The sequence below is a fragment of the Poecilia mexicana genome, unplaced genomic scaffold (genome assembly GCF_051168715.1).
Source record: "Poecilia mexicana isolate PSO_F unplaced genomic scaffold, ASM5116871v1 scaffold_6, whole genome shotgun sequence".
Taxonomy (NCBI): Eukaryota; Metazoa; Chordata; class Actinopteri; order Cyprinodontiformes; family Poeciliidae; genus Poecilia; species Poecilia mexicana.
This window is the reverse complement of record NW_028263375.1, coordinates 19,216,659-19,233,795: the sequence shown is the minus strand read 5'-3', so window position 1 is coordinate 19,233,795 and position 17,137 is coordinate 19,216,659. Positions and strand designations below refer to the sequence as shown.

The window sequence follows — 17,137 nt, the reverse complement described above, 5'->3', positions numbered from 1 at the left end:
GTAATGGAATGGAATAAGGATTAAAGGAATAATGTATACTTTGTGTGTTCTTTATTTCTGCGAAGATATACATAGGTCTTTAGTAAGACCAAATTTCATGCCTTGTTTTGTCTCAGAAAGTGAGAATTTATTGTGTTTTTCTGCGCTGCGTCACATTTAGGGACCACAGTCACACTTTTAACCTGTTAATTGACAACAGCTGCCAAAATGAGTAAACAATTGGTGCCTCGTTGTTTTCTTAGCAGTTACATTCAGCAGACGTTACAACTGACTTGCTTGTGGTTAGGACAAACCTCTGAGGCAGAGCTACTTTCAGACAAATGTTCCCAAATAACAAGAAACGCTTTTCATGATTATTGGTCTGATTTGGGGCACGCTACGACGCCAAAGCAGACATATATGGGTGACTTGAGTAATCATGCTGGGATCTTCAGAAGAAAAGAGTTAAAGAAAAAGTAAGAAACCAGGTATTGCCTAGATCACACGGCAAGATTTTACAACCAGTGGCTAATTTTCAAAACCCGAGAGACCACACACACATGACGATTAAGTGTCTAAGGAATAACGGGTTTGGTCATATGATGTGTGGTGTTGAGCTTCACGAAAGGAGCAACACACACACACACACGCACGCACACACACACGCACACAAAATCACTCACCAACATTCAGATGTCAGACGAGAAATCTCGCAAAACCTCTCAAGACCAAACGTGAAGTCAGAGCAAACAAACTGGGCTGACTGGGGAGAAGCAATGGTGATAGTTTGTGGACTTTCTGGTGCACCATGGCAGTTTTTTTTATATCTTCTGTATTTTAGATTCCCCTCAGTGTTTACACTACACATCTCAATTACCCACTCCAACTGATGTTTACAGTTTGAAATGCAGATCTGAGGGCAGCTTGGAAATCAGGGTCTTACCCAAGCTGGAATCAAACACACAATCCAACAAAAAACAATATTTGTTTTATTATAACTTATTAACATATCAAGAAATATATTTTCGCAAGGCCTGTCCAAAGTGCGGCTTGGGGGCATTTGTAGCTCTTGAAATAATTTCGTGTGGCGCCGGCTGCAGTTCAAGAATGGTGAAAATTTGAGGTGAAAAGTTTAGGATGAGACTTTCGGTGGAAAATATGGATCTTCTCAAATGAACAAAGTATAAGACAGAAAAAAAAATGCTTGCCGATTTATTTATTTTTTGCTTTAGTAGAGCTTTAAGTAGAATCACGTACATCCAGTGACTTTTAGTCAAAAACAGTCTTGGGGACAGTCATTATTTAACTGGGCTAAATATAGCAAGGGGTTTTGAAAAAAGCTCTTGTTGGTGATAGAAATAATCTTAAAACACTTTTTAGGCCAACAAAATTAGGTGAAAATACAAGAATTAACAATAAAATTATTGTATGGATTTATTTTTTTAAAATGTAATAAATAGCTGCTATAGGCCATTCATCAAGTATTAAACTCAGTGGAACAATCGTAGCAACAGAAATGCTGTCTGAAAATCTGAAAGTTTCATATAATTTTCTCTTTTTACATGGACTAGTATTGAAAATGTGCATGTTTGCGAGAAAGCTGAAATACAATGCATCTGGTTTACACTCGTGTTTGTATTGTCCTGTATATTGTATTGTATACATTAAAATCAATTAAGTTCTTTCAAATGCCTTGGAAACTTTGACCATACATGATTATTTTTCTTCAATGACAACTATAATCAATTCCCCCCTTTAAACCCTTATTGCATTATCTAAAAATCCCCAAAATATTTAAAAACCTAATGACTAACATAAAGAGCAGGATAACACAAACAGTCTGATGATTACAGAGAATTCCTGCAACAAGGCTTCTGGGTGGACCACACATTCAGTCTCCCTTTATCTCAGACACAATATTAGAGTGGTGCCTCCTTTAGTGCTCTGATAAAAACAAGGAAAAGAAAACTGAGAAACCTGAATGAAAAACAGACTGCAGGGGTAAAGAATGTCAGTATCAAAAAGAGAAACAGAACGACTTTCTTCCTTTGTAGGGACAGGCTGTCGAAGAAAAACTCTCTCCAACTTAAAATGTGTTTAAACTTCCTTCAGAAACCTAAACTGATATTAAAGAGTCAAACTCTTTGTATGAAAAAGACTTTGAGAAAAATAACTGCTGAGCATGAGAGCGGGAGAAAAGTAAAACCATCAGTCTGTAAAAGTATGTGGCAGTGAGAGTAGACCACTAACCAAGAGCATCCTGCTACGAGTTCACTCAGGGTCATGAACCCAGCGCTCCTGCCAATTACAGAGAAATGTCCACATCCCGCCAGTGGTCAAATAACTTAGTGGGCTTTGGCTCACAGCAGTGTATGTTTGTGTATGCCTCTGTGTCATTCATATTAATGGTGACATATGGTTCACATGATGATGACATAACAATGTTTTGGATGCTGTCTGAACACTGGTTGTTTAAATTCATGTTTTTGGAAAGTAGCTGACCGTGGAGTTTGCATGATACATACGTGATTGTGGTCATGTAGTGCTAATGTTGCACTCATCTGCGCCATCACCAAACTAATTCAATCCAATTCAAGCTGTAAGGCGCAGGTCTGTTAAGCAGGAGGCTGCATTCTGGCTAGCTGAGCAGATTTCCGAAATAATTACGATTGTGTCACTGTCTAGAATAATCTGAACATGTACAATGTAATAAACATTAGTCTAACTTAAATGTTATTTTTTATTAACTTAGAAATAACTAAGAAGTAGAAATATATGTTTTTAAATTTTCAAACAAAAGTAATAAATTGACAGCAACTTTTGTGAAAATGGCCCATAAAACTATTATATTTTTCACTCAAGGTTATAATAATGCAAGAATATTATACAGGCCTACGCCTACTTAGCATGGAAAAATGCCTTAGTTCAAGCTTTATCAATATAAAAATATTAGATAAGTGTTTGTTAGGACTGGATGACTAGTAGGTGTGTAGCAGGATCTCGTCGTAGAAGATCTTGCGACATTAAAACATCACAATGCTTCTCGTTAAGGTGACTCATGAGCACTAACCAGCTCTATTCCTTATGAAGCTGGAATAGAAGATGCCCCAACAACACTTCAGTCATTTGTTAAGCAGGGTTTGGGGTTTCCAGTAGGAGCTATAAATGCAACAGAGGAACAAACAAGACATCAGAAATGTGTAAGCACGACCAAGTTGTTCATATGCTGAAAGAGGCAAAAAACGTTGCTATCGCAACCGAATAAGGGTATGTGGAGCAGCAGAACAATCAAAGCAACCAGGAAATGTTGTACTGCACACCATGCATAGTTAAAACGTTGTCGTAAGGTCTGGAGAGAGAAAAAGAAATCAGAAAAAGGAAAAACAATTACTTGAGTTTGCGGCAAAATCCACAAAAATATGCAATAAAGGGATTTTTGGAGAACACATTTTTATCTTTGAAGTTTTCTTCAAAAATATCAATCCCTGTCATTCTTTAAAACTCAATATCATGTCTTGTTTCTTTTCACGAGGATTCAGCATTATTACACCCCTAATGAACAGGCGCTCTTTGCAAAAAAGTAAAAGAGTTGCACTGCATTAGAGATTTTGCTGGTGGGAACCTTTTAATGCAACAGTGACGTGAGAATTATTCTTTTATACAGGGTTTCCCCCAGTGTATTATAAGCCTGGCGGCCCGCCATGCTTTACTAGCCCCGCCGCCAGGCTAAGCGTTGCTTGTTTACGTTTCTAGGGGGGGAAAAAAATAGTTTGTGTTTTTTTTTTTTGTTTTTTTAAAGCCGGGCTGCAAGTGTCTCTTTTGCTCTGAGCATTTCACTAGCAGAGCAGATTTATTCCTAAAAGATAGGTTTATAATAGATAGGTTTATAGTTTATGCATTTAAACCCGACAGCGCGCGGACCAATCACACCGTTGGCGCCTCTGCGCTTTGCCTCGTGCGCTGCTTTACCTCAGCGGGATCACGCGCGCCTCCTTTCACTCAAACTGAATTCAGCCTGACCTGTATGGATATTTATATCAACTTACTGTAAGGAATTATGATCCTTTGGAGAACTCTAGGTAAGAGTTTAAAGCCCGCCGCGTTAGCTCTGGTTGCGCAGCTCAATGTGAACCGCAGGAATAACTTGTAGCGAATTCAGAGGCGCGTTGTGGAGCGGTGAGAATGATTTATTTTTGTGAACGAACAATTATATGCGGCGTTTACATCTCAACACGCTGCCCAGCGTGTGGCTCTGTGTCTGTCTTCCCTGTGAAGTTTATGTCTGTGGTCCCGGTTGGCCGGAGAGTTTGTGGATAACGAGCAGCGCTAACCTGATCATGCAGGTTCAGCCTGGTGAGGAGTCACGCATCACGCTGATTTTATATTATTTTATTATTATTTTTAGTATTATTTTTCCGGTTACACGATGCATCAAACCATATCAAATGCGTTGTCTACTTAGAGTTAATACGCGCGGCCGCACGGAGATCTGAGAAACTCGTCCCATAAACTCGACCAACCAGAATAGTTTCTGTGACGCTTATTCAAAACTCAACAAACATGAAATGGAAGAGCTACTAAAGCCACATGAGCAGCATTGAATTAAATCTCCCGTTTGTTGCGCATCTCTGCGTAGATTTAACTGATCAAGCAGGGCCGGTCTAAGGCTGTATGAGGCCTTGAGTAGAATCTGACTTAGGGGCCCCTTTTGTTGCTAAAAATATCAGCAGCTCTGACAGCTTCTGTGTTAGATTTAATGAAATATGGGAGAAGGGAGTAGTTTAATTGGCCAGTCTTTACTCATTTGTATTTGTAAATTCAAAGATTAAACTCACAGCATCAGATTGTTGCTATGGTAACAAAACAATCTAACTATGAATATTGTTCTTTGAAGTTTTACAAAGTAAACTTGCCAGCTCCTTAAAATCTTGCATTTAAATGTTAAACAATTTAAAATCATTTAATTTATGTATGCCTAAAAAATTGAATAAAATTTAACAGCATTGATAATCTCAATAAACATTTATGTATCTGTGGTCTGTTTTAAAATATTAGTGTTTATGGGGCCCCTGAAGCCCTTGGGGGCCTGATGGAGCCGCTGACTTAATTTGGATTAAACAGAAGTGCACATTTGTTGTTTTTAGACTAGTTGTGGGTTTAAATAGCATTTCACTGGAGATATTTTCCCATAACATATAATTACACAGTAATACTTTTACATTTTCTGTCAACTTAACATCTTTTAATACAAAAACACGGTGGACCACCGGTGGGACGCCTCGACGCCCCGACCACCGGGCTTAGCAAGTTTTCTGGGGGAAACCCTGTTTATATATATATATAGTTGAGAGTTTGCACCTTATTATCAATGACACTGCATGAAATTAGGTTATTTACATGAAAATAAACTTCATATGCAATTCATCTTATAGAGATTATTAGATTTTCAAGTTTTCTGCTAGAAACAAGCTCATTCTAAAAACTCCAAACGATTGTACATTTCCAGTAAAATGTGTTGAAAAGCATATTTTTCTTTCTTTTTTTTAACATATTGCACAAGCCTTTTTTTTATCATGACGTCATGCAGAAGAAAAATGTGTTTCTGTTTTATCTAATTGTTTGGGATGATAAGATTCCAGCGCTAATGTGTACAAGATTACTGGGAAAAAGACCAGGAGTTGGAAAGATGGGTAAACACCGCCTCTGGTGTTCAGCTGAAAATACATGATCTATCGCAGAAACCCCCTTGACGTATGGTGGTGCACAAGCACACACTTCTGCCCAGAGACAAACAGTGGGAGTGGGTGAACAAATGTGTGTGAGTGCGTGTGTGCGTGTGTGTGTGTGTGCATGGTAGTTTTCATGTCTGGGCATGTCTGCTTCCAGCCTGCTACTGGAGACATCGGACCCTGGTAACAGAGCTCTCAGGAAAAGATCATCACCATCTAAATACACACCCAGCCACCCACAAAGACATTCCCATCAATCCAAGAACTGGACACTTCTTGGAGAACAACAACAGTAGCCAATAATAACATTAGTAAATCTGTCCACATTAACAGTGATGATCAACAACACATGAGCGATGGCAAAAAAAACAAAAAACATTTCAACTTCAGTGATTCCTACCTAGTTATTAAACCTTAAGGCCATATGACACCTCAACCTTATTTTTGCAGCTACTTCTCATAAGACACAAATAAACATATACGTAAACATCTGCTCACCACCATTATCCCCCCTCATGTATGTCATTCACCCCTACTACCCCCACAATGTACCCCATTTCTTTCACAAAAACAACCCTTACCTACCCTCCCCCTCAATTTCAAGCATCCCCTCCACCAACCCCACCCACCTCTCATCTTCAGACCCAAACATCCAGGCTACACACACACACGCGCACACACACACACACACACACACACACACACACCCACACACGCACACACACCATGAGACCCTTAAACAAAACCTCACAGACTCACTCCTACTTTGCACTTGAACATAAACATCCAAGCAACACCCCTGCCCCCTCCGTGACACTAACAGGAATGCTGGGACCAGCTGGTTGAGAAAATAAAAAACGTAGAACACCAAAACAGGAAATGCATCACTGGGGCCTATCAGAGGGCTTTATCAGGCTGGTGGCACCCCTTCGGAGAACATGGGTGGTGCCATGGATGACTGGTTGATCAAAGTGGAAGCTGTGTTGAGAGGTGAGTTGCATGTACGCAACTCAAGAAAAAGTTACGTGCGTGTGTGTGTGTGTGTGTGTGTGTGTGTATTGGTGTGTTAATGAGTGATATATAGATAAGGGGAAACTGAAGGAAATGCGGGTAGCAATAGAAAATGCTGCAAACTCAAATTGAGGATCAAATAACAGAAAAGCATTATAAAGATGCAGAAGACAGAGTTGAGACAGATTGCAGAAAATATTGAAAATATTTGAGAGAGAGAACTTACTGATGCAGTAAGGAAATGATGATCAGTATAGATACTGATCATCATTTCCTTACTGCATCAGTATTTCATATGGTGACGAGTTGAGTTGAAACAAATTTACTGCAAAGAGCTTCAAGCTTCAAAAAAAAAAAAAAGATCTACGTGCAAGATCCTGCTCTGTTCTCCATAATTCATGTTCTCTCCCCACCAAGCTCTTATGAAACCTGCACACTCCTAACAAGCCACATAAACACAAAATTTTACTTGAGAGAAATCTCCAAATCAAAGAAGGGTTCAGCAAAGTTTCAGCAGCACCAAAGCTCCTCTTTTGATTGGCCTCACCACCTACAAATGCAGTGAGTGAGTGCACTAGATCATTCCTTTCTTCTATTAGCCTCCAAACCTACAACACTAACAAGGACTTTCAAGAGAAACTAAAGCTGCAATGCATTAAAACTGGATAATAAATGACTTTATTATCCAATCACATTTTTGTTAATTTTTAATGAGGCCAATTTTTCTCGGTCTAAGTGCACAGAAGCAGCCTCATTGGTAGTCCCTCCACACAACCCTGCTGCTGGCTCCACCAGCTGTTCTTAATGTTTTATGCCATGTGTGATCAAGGCTACTGATCATTGCCTAAAACTGTCAAATTATTGTAATCTACTAACATAGAAAGGTGGCTTTGCCCCGAGGCTCCCAATTCCATCGCTTTTCCGTTCACTTAACTTGAACGGAAGAAGAAATTACGTAAATCACAGTTTCTTTGTTAGAAACATGAAAGTTCTTTTTATTTGTTTTGAAGAGCTGCAACAATCAATCTTTCCTTGGCGAAAGCTTTAGTTTTAAAGCTAACAGCAAGTTCAGGATTTACGAGATTATCCTCATTAATGCATAAAAGAATGAACATTAATTTGATTGTTTATAAAGCTTAAAACCCAGTGCATAAAAATACAACCTGTTGGTTGGTGAAACTGAAAACCAAACACACGAGAGCCCAATTGATTGGTTTAACTGCATAACAGCTACATTTTTTAAAAATTATTTTCCTTAAAACAAATGCTGTTTTGTCAAAATTTGTTCCAAAAAAAATAAAAAACAACACTAATATTTTCAGATCTTATTTCAACAAAAATGTACAAAATTAAAAGCCCACCTCACCTTCTAAAGACAGCATGTGTTTTTTTTCTATCTAACAAAACTAACCAAATACACACAGGGTGGGCAGTAAATACACATCACATTACTACAGAGTATATTTGTTCTAGCTGCCAAGAACAAATACTTGAATAAAAGCAAATAAGAAATCCACCGATCAAACCAATACCGATTTCCAGTTTTCTTAAATATCTGATTTGCCAATCCCAATTTGAACAAGTCCTCGTATTTTTCCAAGAAGCACATTCACTCTTTTTGTGCTATAGCTAAAACTATGAAAGGAAAATAAAAGCAGGAAAGGTAAAATTGATGGAAAATCTAACCCTTCCACCCCGCCTATATACGAACCCATTTACTTAAGTTCATAACAACAGGTAAATAATGCATTAAACCAATAAAATAATTTATAAAATTATTTTAAAATAATTTTTAAGGATTAGTATTGTCATCTAAAAGTAATTAAAAAACTGTTGGTGTCATAATTGCCGCTGATCGTAAACAAAAATTACGACTGATATGTAAATAGATCATTTGTTTCCTTTTTGAAGATGGATATTAAGATTTTAGCAAATATTTCAATACACAATATATATTTAACTTCTTTTTTAAACAATATTGAAGCACAGAAAATATGTGACATCAAGTGAAAAGCAGCTGGTCACCCAGAAATGCTGACTAAATAACTTAAACTAAATAAATTAAATCCCAAATTTTCATAGCTGAAAAACGAGAGGCACACCAAGGGAAGAAAGCTCTGAAAGCAAAGTGGCAAACGTTAAAAATGTTAATTGGTGCGATAAGCAAGGGTGAGGCAGCACAGGAAAGGGAAGGAAGCTCAGCGGCAGACAGGCAGGCCTGTGTGAGGAAAGCCTGCGTTTGCGTGACAAGGTGAAAAGGGAAAGGAACGAGGGAGAGCAGGAGCGATTTCCATCCAAATACTTGAAAATAATAAAATTCCTCAAAGATAAGCACGATTTCCCGCTCGGCCCCGATTCAGCACCTCCAGCTTCGTAAAAGCAGACGCTTTCCTTCAGAGCTGAACGGAGGGGAGGCATGGTGGTCGGGGTCTCTGGGGGGTTTAAAAACCCTCCTTCCCCAACGTGTACCCCTCTGTCATCACCCTTAGTCAGCCTAGCTAAACACACACACACACGCAGTCACACAACTCTTGTCCATTATTAAGCAACACAGAGTCAATAGCAGATAGGAGATAAATGAAGTTCTGTAAAGGAGACCATACAGCAAAACGTTGCCATCTAGTGTTAGGCTAACACGACTTAGCCTTACTCTCGTCATCATTCCGAATACAGCTGTTTCCTCCCCCCACTTCTCCCATTTGAGCTGTGTCTCAACTCCTCCTTGCTTGCTGCTTTCCACTTACTAATGTCTTCTTTTTCCCCCCTGTTTGCAGCTGCCTATTCTCATTTGATACAACTCTCAACTTAGCTGGGCATTGCTGGGAAGCAAGTTATGGGACAAAAAGAGACCAAAGAGAATGCGCTGAATTTTCATCAAAGTAAAAGTACAACTTAACATTTCTTCAATTCTGAGAACAATGACTTGTGTTGTCATAATGATGCCTGGTCATTTTCTGTAATGTACTTCTAGCTCCTTCAACAAAGCGCTCGTCTAAACTGCATGATCAGCTACACATCACACCAACAGCAATACAGCTTTGCTATAAAAATGTGGTATATTTCAAACATAACTTAAGACATTTGACTTTGCAATTTGATGGCTTGAAATTGGTCTGTCTCTTCAAGGAGTTCCCACTCGCTTTCAGAACATCGACACAATAATGCTTCTCCATTGTGCCATTTACTGTTATCAGGAGCACTGCAGTTTGCATGATTAGCTTAGTACCACCAGGTGTTAGCCAGTTGCTGCTGCTAGTCTGGTGGAGCTGTGTGGGGAAGGGGAGCTCAGCAGGGCGGGAGCTCGGCTTGAGGACAGAAGGTCCAGGGAGGAGCACAGTGGGATTGGCTAATACAACTGAGTAGGACTTTATCCCAATACAAAGAACTAGGAGCATAGAGATATAAATTTTTCCAAAGCGCGAATAACCATTTCGAAGTATTTTTTGTCATTAGATTTTTAAGTATTTTCTTCTCATGTTTGAGTGTATTAAAAGTCGACTGTTCATAAAAAAAAATAAATAATAATAATTGAAAAATTTGAAAAAAGACTCCTAAGTCAGCTTTCTTTCTTTTGGTGACCATAAATCCACAAATATCGTTGACGGTCTTTAAATAAGTGATTTCTGTGACAGGTTAAAAAAAATTATAGCACACCTGGAAACATAAATGTACACCATATCACAAATATTTTTATTCCCCAAAAGCCTCGCATTTAAAACTCTGGCTTAGTCACAACGTTTGTGCAAAAACTCAGATTTATTGTTCGACTTGCTACATTGTTAAATCATTCATTCATTTTATTGTAACCATACTGTGAAATTTAACAAGCCTTCCCTGCTGTGAACGGTCATTAGGTACAGTCATGGTAAAAAAGTACACCCTCATTACATTTAAGGGTTTTATATCGTTTATGCATATTTAGGTTTTTTGGAATGTACTTTATTTTTCTAAACTTTTTTATTTTGGCTCAATGTTTCTTAAATAAATAAGGACGTGTTTATAATATTTAATGTGTGATTAAGCTACAGGATAGCATATATACCTTATTTATAACCACCAGCCTGTAAAAACATCAGATATACTAAAAAAAAAAAACAGCTACAGTTTTTTGTAATGTTTTAAACCTTTGGTGTTTTATGAGGAAACAAAGACAAGTGAAATAAGTTTCAAGTCATTGTAGAATAAGGGGTTGGATTTTACCAGGCTAGTTTTTTGTGCACACTGCATCTTTTTGTATAAGATATTAGAACTGGGAGAAAAAGGAAATATTTGCTCATGACATAGAGGTGCAACATCAAGATGTGGTGAGGGAGCTAAGTCACTTAGAGCCCTGTAAAACACTTAACTGTACTATGATATACTGTAAATAACAGTACAATTGTAAATTATAGACTGCAGTGTAAGTAACTTATAATTATTAAATTATTTACAATTTATACTACATTGGATGGTAGCTGTTTTAAATGGTGCTCAATACTTAAAAACTTATTTATAAATTAATTATATAACAATTAATATAATATATCAACCCATTTATCAGAATACCATTGTCCAATATATCCTCCACAAGTTTTATCTTCTCGTCATGAATATAATTTGTTTAATTTTTATTTTATTTTATTTTTAAATAAGGCCACAGCAATATCCCCAAACTAAAAGACATCTTTGCTGTTGAACTTGCTGGATGCTGCAAACATTTCTTTCATTTAAAAATAAAAATAAAAATAAATGGTTTGCATATCTGCGAAGGCTATGATCTAGCATTGGAGCTATTTCGGTGGAAGAAAATGTATTCTCTGAGACCTTCTGTGGGTCATTTCTGCACTGTCACTGTAATACGACACACATGTATAAGAATCATAAAACAAAAGTACTATTTGCTTAGTGAGGTGTGTGAGTGTCCTGCAAAAGTGCAACTGTAAATGTAACCAAATTGCTAAAAGGAACCACTGTCATATCAACGGATCTACAGTGAAGGATTTCCCACAGCAAAATGCAGATATATGAACAGAAACTGGTGAGAAAAGACGAGCATAAATCTCTGCACAGTCTCCGAAAGACATCATTGCTTTTTTTTTTTTTTTTAACTGGCTCAGACGACATTTTCAGCAGTGTAACAGTGAACTGAAAAGATGGGTATGGTCACATGTCCCATACTCTCAGCATCGCTCTTCAACAGCTTTCAACTTGCACTTCGAGCACTCAGCCCACTGAAGTGCTGCTGCTTGTCCCAGTTGGTGAAGCTCGCATCTAACTGATATGAGCTTCGCTGCTCGGTTAGATGCAATGACAAAGTCTCCAAAAAAGTGTAGAGCGTTTTTGTCAAACAAAGCACGGAGGACTAAGTTGTAAATGTTTGGAAATGATATTATCTAAAGAAAATAAATAAAGAAACTGTAGCTTTTAAGTATGAAAAACAATTACTCAAAATGGAGGGGTAACATATGTTAGATGGGTGAGATTAACCCAGGTAATTTAATAAAGGGCAACCACAAGGTTTGAAATAATAATAATACGTCTCAGGAAAAAAAAAGAAAAAAAAAAAGCTTGAAAGCAACAGAATTCACTTTTGAAAAAGGCTTTGCGGCACACTTTCCACACAGGATTCTGATAAATGTACTGCTATTTTTTAAAATTTCAGAGGTTATTTAAAGCCTCATGACAATTTTGTTATTCGAATGCACCGTGAACCAGACAAATCTAATTATACCAACTGTACATGAAGTAATGTCTACCACAGAGGTCAAAAAGTGCAATCCAGGATCAGATTTTCCAGCATCCACCCATTACAGCATCAAACGGACGGAACAATATGAGTTGGGTGCAAAAATCTGAACCAAGTGTTACCTTGGGCACAGCGTTGGATAAAAGCAGTCTGAGCTTAAACCCAACAGTCCTACTACAAGGCAGCAAGGCCTAAAAGTTGCAGGGTCAGACTCCAGGCTTTTTCATTTTCTGCTGCTGTTTTTGTCACCCCAACACCACCCCTTCCTTCTCTTATATTCAGCTTCCTCCTCCTCTGCCCGAGAGCTTTGCCCCATCTCTGGACCTCCCTGTTCTGGCATAACTCCATCATGGCCTTAGTCACCACCCCCGGTTACCCCTCGCAGCCCCTCACACACATATATACACAGTTTCCCACACACAGCGCAAATTTCACACATGCAGATGCTATCTCTTGCCCCGATACTGGGGTCCCCCTCTCAGCCTGAGGAAAATGGCCGTCACGGAACCCCGCTATTGGGAGGCCTCCCCTCAACCAAAACCCAAGAGCAAGGAGCAAGAGAAAGTGCACAAATCTATTACTGCTGCAACACTAGCTGATGGAGGGAACAGGGGAAGAGAAAGGGGGAGCGGGAAGGATGAGGGTTGTTGAACAGGGGGGACTGCGGTGTGAGCATCTACCCACAGAACACTCTTGGACATGTGGAGTCAATTAGGAACAATCTTGTTTTCTCCCGACCGCTGCAAAAGAAGGGAGGGTTTTTCTTGGAGTGTGTGTGTGTGAGCGTGTGTGAGAGAGTGTGTGAGTGGACCTAGAAAAATATGTGGTAGGAAAGGGAGTTGAGGGAACATGTTTTTCTGAAAACCTGCCAGAGAAATAGGCCGGATATTTGGTTTTGTATCAAGCCATTTTATGCACAAAGAGTTTGCATCTCAGCATGCCTGCATGCTGTTCATCCCTAAATGAGCATGTCCAGAGAAACTTAAACGGGATTTCATCCAGAGAGTCGGGCAAGTTATTGAAGACAGCAGTAAGTGAATGATGGAGCAGGTCTCAGATGTGCACACGTAGGTGTGTGTTCAACAGCCTCCTACCTATTATTGTCTGGTCCAGCTGGAAAAACCAGTAACAACACCCCCCCCAAAAAAAAAAAAAAATCACAAGCCACTTCCTTATTGTCAAACAAGAGGAAGTCTTCTCTTTAAAAGATTCATTATCAGATCAATTATGTATCGCTTTTCAAACTGTCTTGTTTAAACAGTTTTCATTATTCATCCTTTCATGATTGATGGCTCCAAGGTGCCTCACGATGTGACGTAAAGAAGTGTCTACACCACATCCGATTCATCTGAGCAAGTTGAAAATATCTATCATGAAACAAAGGCCCTTTGTGTTTCGTGTAAGCATCAGGAGCAGTTGAAAATTTATTTTGGGGGGCGGGTGGGGGGGGGTACAATTAATTTGTGGCGCAACGAACAAACCTGAAGGACGCCACATAATACCATCTCCATATTTACAGTAAAAGTCTGTAACCAAAGAAAACCACCTTAGGCTCAATGAGAACTCAGAAGGGCAGATAGAGTGCATAAGCCACTAAAGAGAAACATGCAAAATAAAAATGTTTCTGTGCAAATTGTATGAGTGTATTTAATGAAAAGCAAGTCAAAACTCTCCTTCCACAACAACAATTGCCCAATTAAGCCTGTAAGAATTGACCACCACTGACCATCTCATCCCTTTCCCTGGCAGGTTTTTCTCACAAAAACATTTAACGGCATTTGACAGTTTTGTTTTCCCTTTTCTGTCACTCCAAACGGGTGTTAATATCAAAGATAACACGACTAAATACAAAATGTAGATTCTAAACGTTGAGTTCATTAAGGAAAATATCTATCTAAACTGACAACACAGAAAAAAGCCATCATTTCTCTTATTAAATAATGGATGTGCTTATATATTTTCAAAGTCTCGGTTCATTTTAATTTGCCAGTCCATTTCTGATTAATGCAAGCACTGTAAATTTAAGAAATAACTGTGTGATAACATGAAGTAGTTTAAACATGTCACGCCCCATTAAAAAGAAATCAAAGGACAGATGGGAAACAAAGTCATTAACATTCATCAATCTAAAAATGGTTTTCAAGTCATTTTTAAAGCTTTTGAACTTCAGAGAACCACAGAGGAAGCCAGAAGCAGAGGTTGTGGTAGACTTATTTTTACTGCCCGTCATTTTGACAGATGGGGTAAAAACAATCCAGTTACGATCGTTGTCCATCAATTTTAAAAATGATAACGACACATTGAAATTAATGTTCGGCTCCAACAAGCTGAACCAAGAGTGCAAATTGTGCCACCACATTAAGCAGAGAAATACATGCAACTTTTTTTTTTTTTTTTTTCTCTGCAGTGATAAAAATCACTGACTGTGGCCCCTGGAACTACATATAAACAATGAAATTAAACGATTACACTTATGAACGCACACAACTGCCTCCTGGTTCTCATAACCTGTATTTCTTACCCGCTTGTGCGTAACAAAATGTCTCAAGGGGACTCGCTGCGCACGCTGTCGTCACAAGGTTTCGGACCTTTGACTTGGACAGGCAACTTATCATGGGTGTTTTGATGTTGATCTGCCATGGAGACTGGAATTACGAGCCTCACTTCAAACAAAGTTCAGGGAAGATTTCTCCCATTGAAAAGATCAAAAGTCATCAAGACTCTCTGAACCAGGGGTTTCCTGATCCTGCAAGATCTTGCTTTAGCAGGATAAAATCCAGCAGCAAGCGCTCCTGTGGAGCTTTGAATGGCTTAAAAAGCTAGCTGGAGTATAAATGGACGTGGCAAAGTCAAACTCTCGGTTTAACTGACAGAGATGCTGTGGCATGACCTTAAATAGGCCACTCATGGTCAAAAACACTACAGTGGGGCTTTTTCCCACATAAGAGAGAAGAGAGGGGGGACAAATTGCTCCACATCAATGTTTAAAACTCCAGTTATTGCAAATGCTTGATGGCATTTATTAGCACCAAATGTGGAACAGACAGAACAGACTTTTTCACTAATGGCCAAGTTGGTTAGGCTAGGTTTATTTTATTTAATAAATGAAATGTTTTACAAATAAGAAACTGAATTTTGATCATCTTTCCTCCTTGTTGGCAATTAGAAACATGTCGGTGCCCCCCTGGCAGATTTCTGAAATACTTTTTTCACAGCAGTGTAAATGATTTATAACTAAAAAAAAAAAAAAAAAGGAGGGAGTACTGGTTGTTAATGTGGTGAAGTCTCTGCCTCCCACTGTGTACTTCACAGGAGTTAGTAAAATAATCCTGCTTACGCAAAACACTAACCGGAGAAAAAGCAGATAAAATGCAAGTTTAGTACCATTCACCCTAAGCTGCTTTGGCTTCATTAACCTGATGACAAATGAAAATGCAATTCAGTTTGGTATTTTGTCATAGTACCAATTAACTGAGATAACATTAAGGAAGCCTATTGGAGCTTTAGCCAATGTGACTAATTATAGTTAGTCAACAGCCACAATCTAATCAGCTAAATTTCTCAGATTCTCATATAAAAAGGAAGTAGGTTGCACCGGATCATATTTAAGGGTATCAGAATAGAAGAGGCTTACTACAAAAGCACCCCACATGTCAAATTTTTAGTTGGGGAAAAAAAAAGAAAAAAAAAAAGTAAGAAACGTATTTTGTTTCTTACTTCCATCCATATGATGACATGCAATAAAACACTTGCAGGAGTGAATACTTTTGAAAGGCATAACGTTAACATGAGTTCTCACCAGCTGAACGTAGGCCACTTTATAATCTGGCTTCTTGACCCTCTGGTTGAGGTGATTCCTCTTCTTGTTGGACCCTGAAAAACACAGAGCAAAATGGTTTTTAAATGCAAAATGCGTGCCAATCTTATTGCGACACTACTTATTGATAACTGTGAGGAGCTTTACAAAAAGAAAAAAAAAAGATATTCAGGGCATTTTTCACTTCAACAGTTTAAAATAGCATGCTTAATAGCATGCTTTGAAATGTTTTGAGGAGAATGGATGCGTTTAATTTCCCTGTTGGTGTAAATGCCTGACAATGCTCCATCCCATTGAGAGCTCAGCATAGATTATGCTCTTTATCAACTTCAGATAATAATGTCAATCTCTTCTGTCTCACCTTTCCAATACCTTCAAGTCTAGAAAACAGGGGACATGCTGAGCTGCTAAGTGTAGCAAATGTGTACACTTGTGGGAGTGGGGCAGCATTTAGTCAAACTGAGATCCATTAATTCCTACAACTTCAAGGGATTTCACACAGGTGTGAATTTGACAAATGGTACTGTCAGTGAAGGACAATGGCAAATTATCAAATAGATTCTCCCTCCTTGAGATGCAAATCTCAATAAGACCCTGGTGGTCAAGTCCACAGGCCCATGGAGTAACTGCCACTGCCATGGGAACGGTTTATGACATGAAAAACAAGGGAAACATTCCCCTGTAATGACTCATTTGTACATAAGTGTGTGCCTGTGTGCGCTTTGTGCCACACACACAAAAACACACATACTATATAGCTAGTAATCACTAGCTAGGCAGCGCACAGCTCAGGGAAAGCCCTAAGCAGGGTTGTAAAACACCCCCTCCACACCACCATGCTTAAATGGAGGCCCCTGTGTGGGTGGGACACAGAGG

General features: G+C 38.7%; 1 protein-coding gene across 2 annotated transcripts in view; it reads right to left on the bottom strand.

The window, feature by feature from the left end:
• Positions 1-17,137, bottom strand: part of mrpl23 (mitochondrial ribosomal protein L23) — a 95,613-nt gene that overhangs the window by 58,627 nt on the left and 19,849 nt on the right. For both annotated transcript variants that reach the window (XM_088006355.1, XM_015002889.2), the window contains exon 4: positions 16,244-16,317. In XM_088006355.1, coding sequence (XP_087862481.1) covers positions 16,244-16,317 — 74 coding nt within the window. The remainder of the gene's footprint in view (positions 1-16,243; positions 16,318-17,137) is intronic.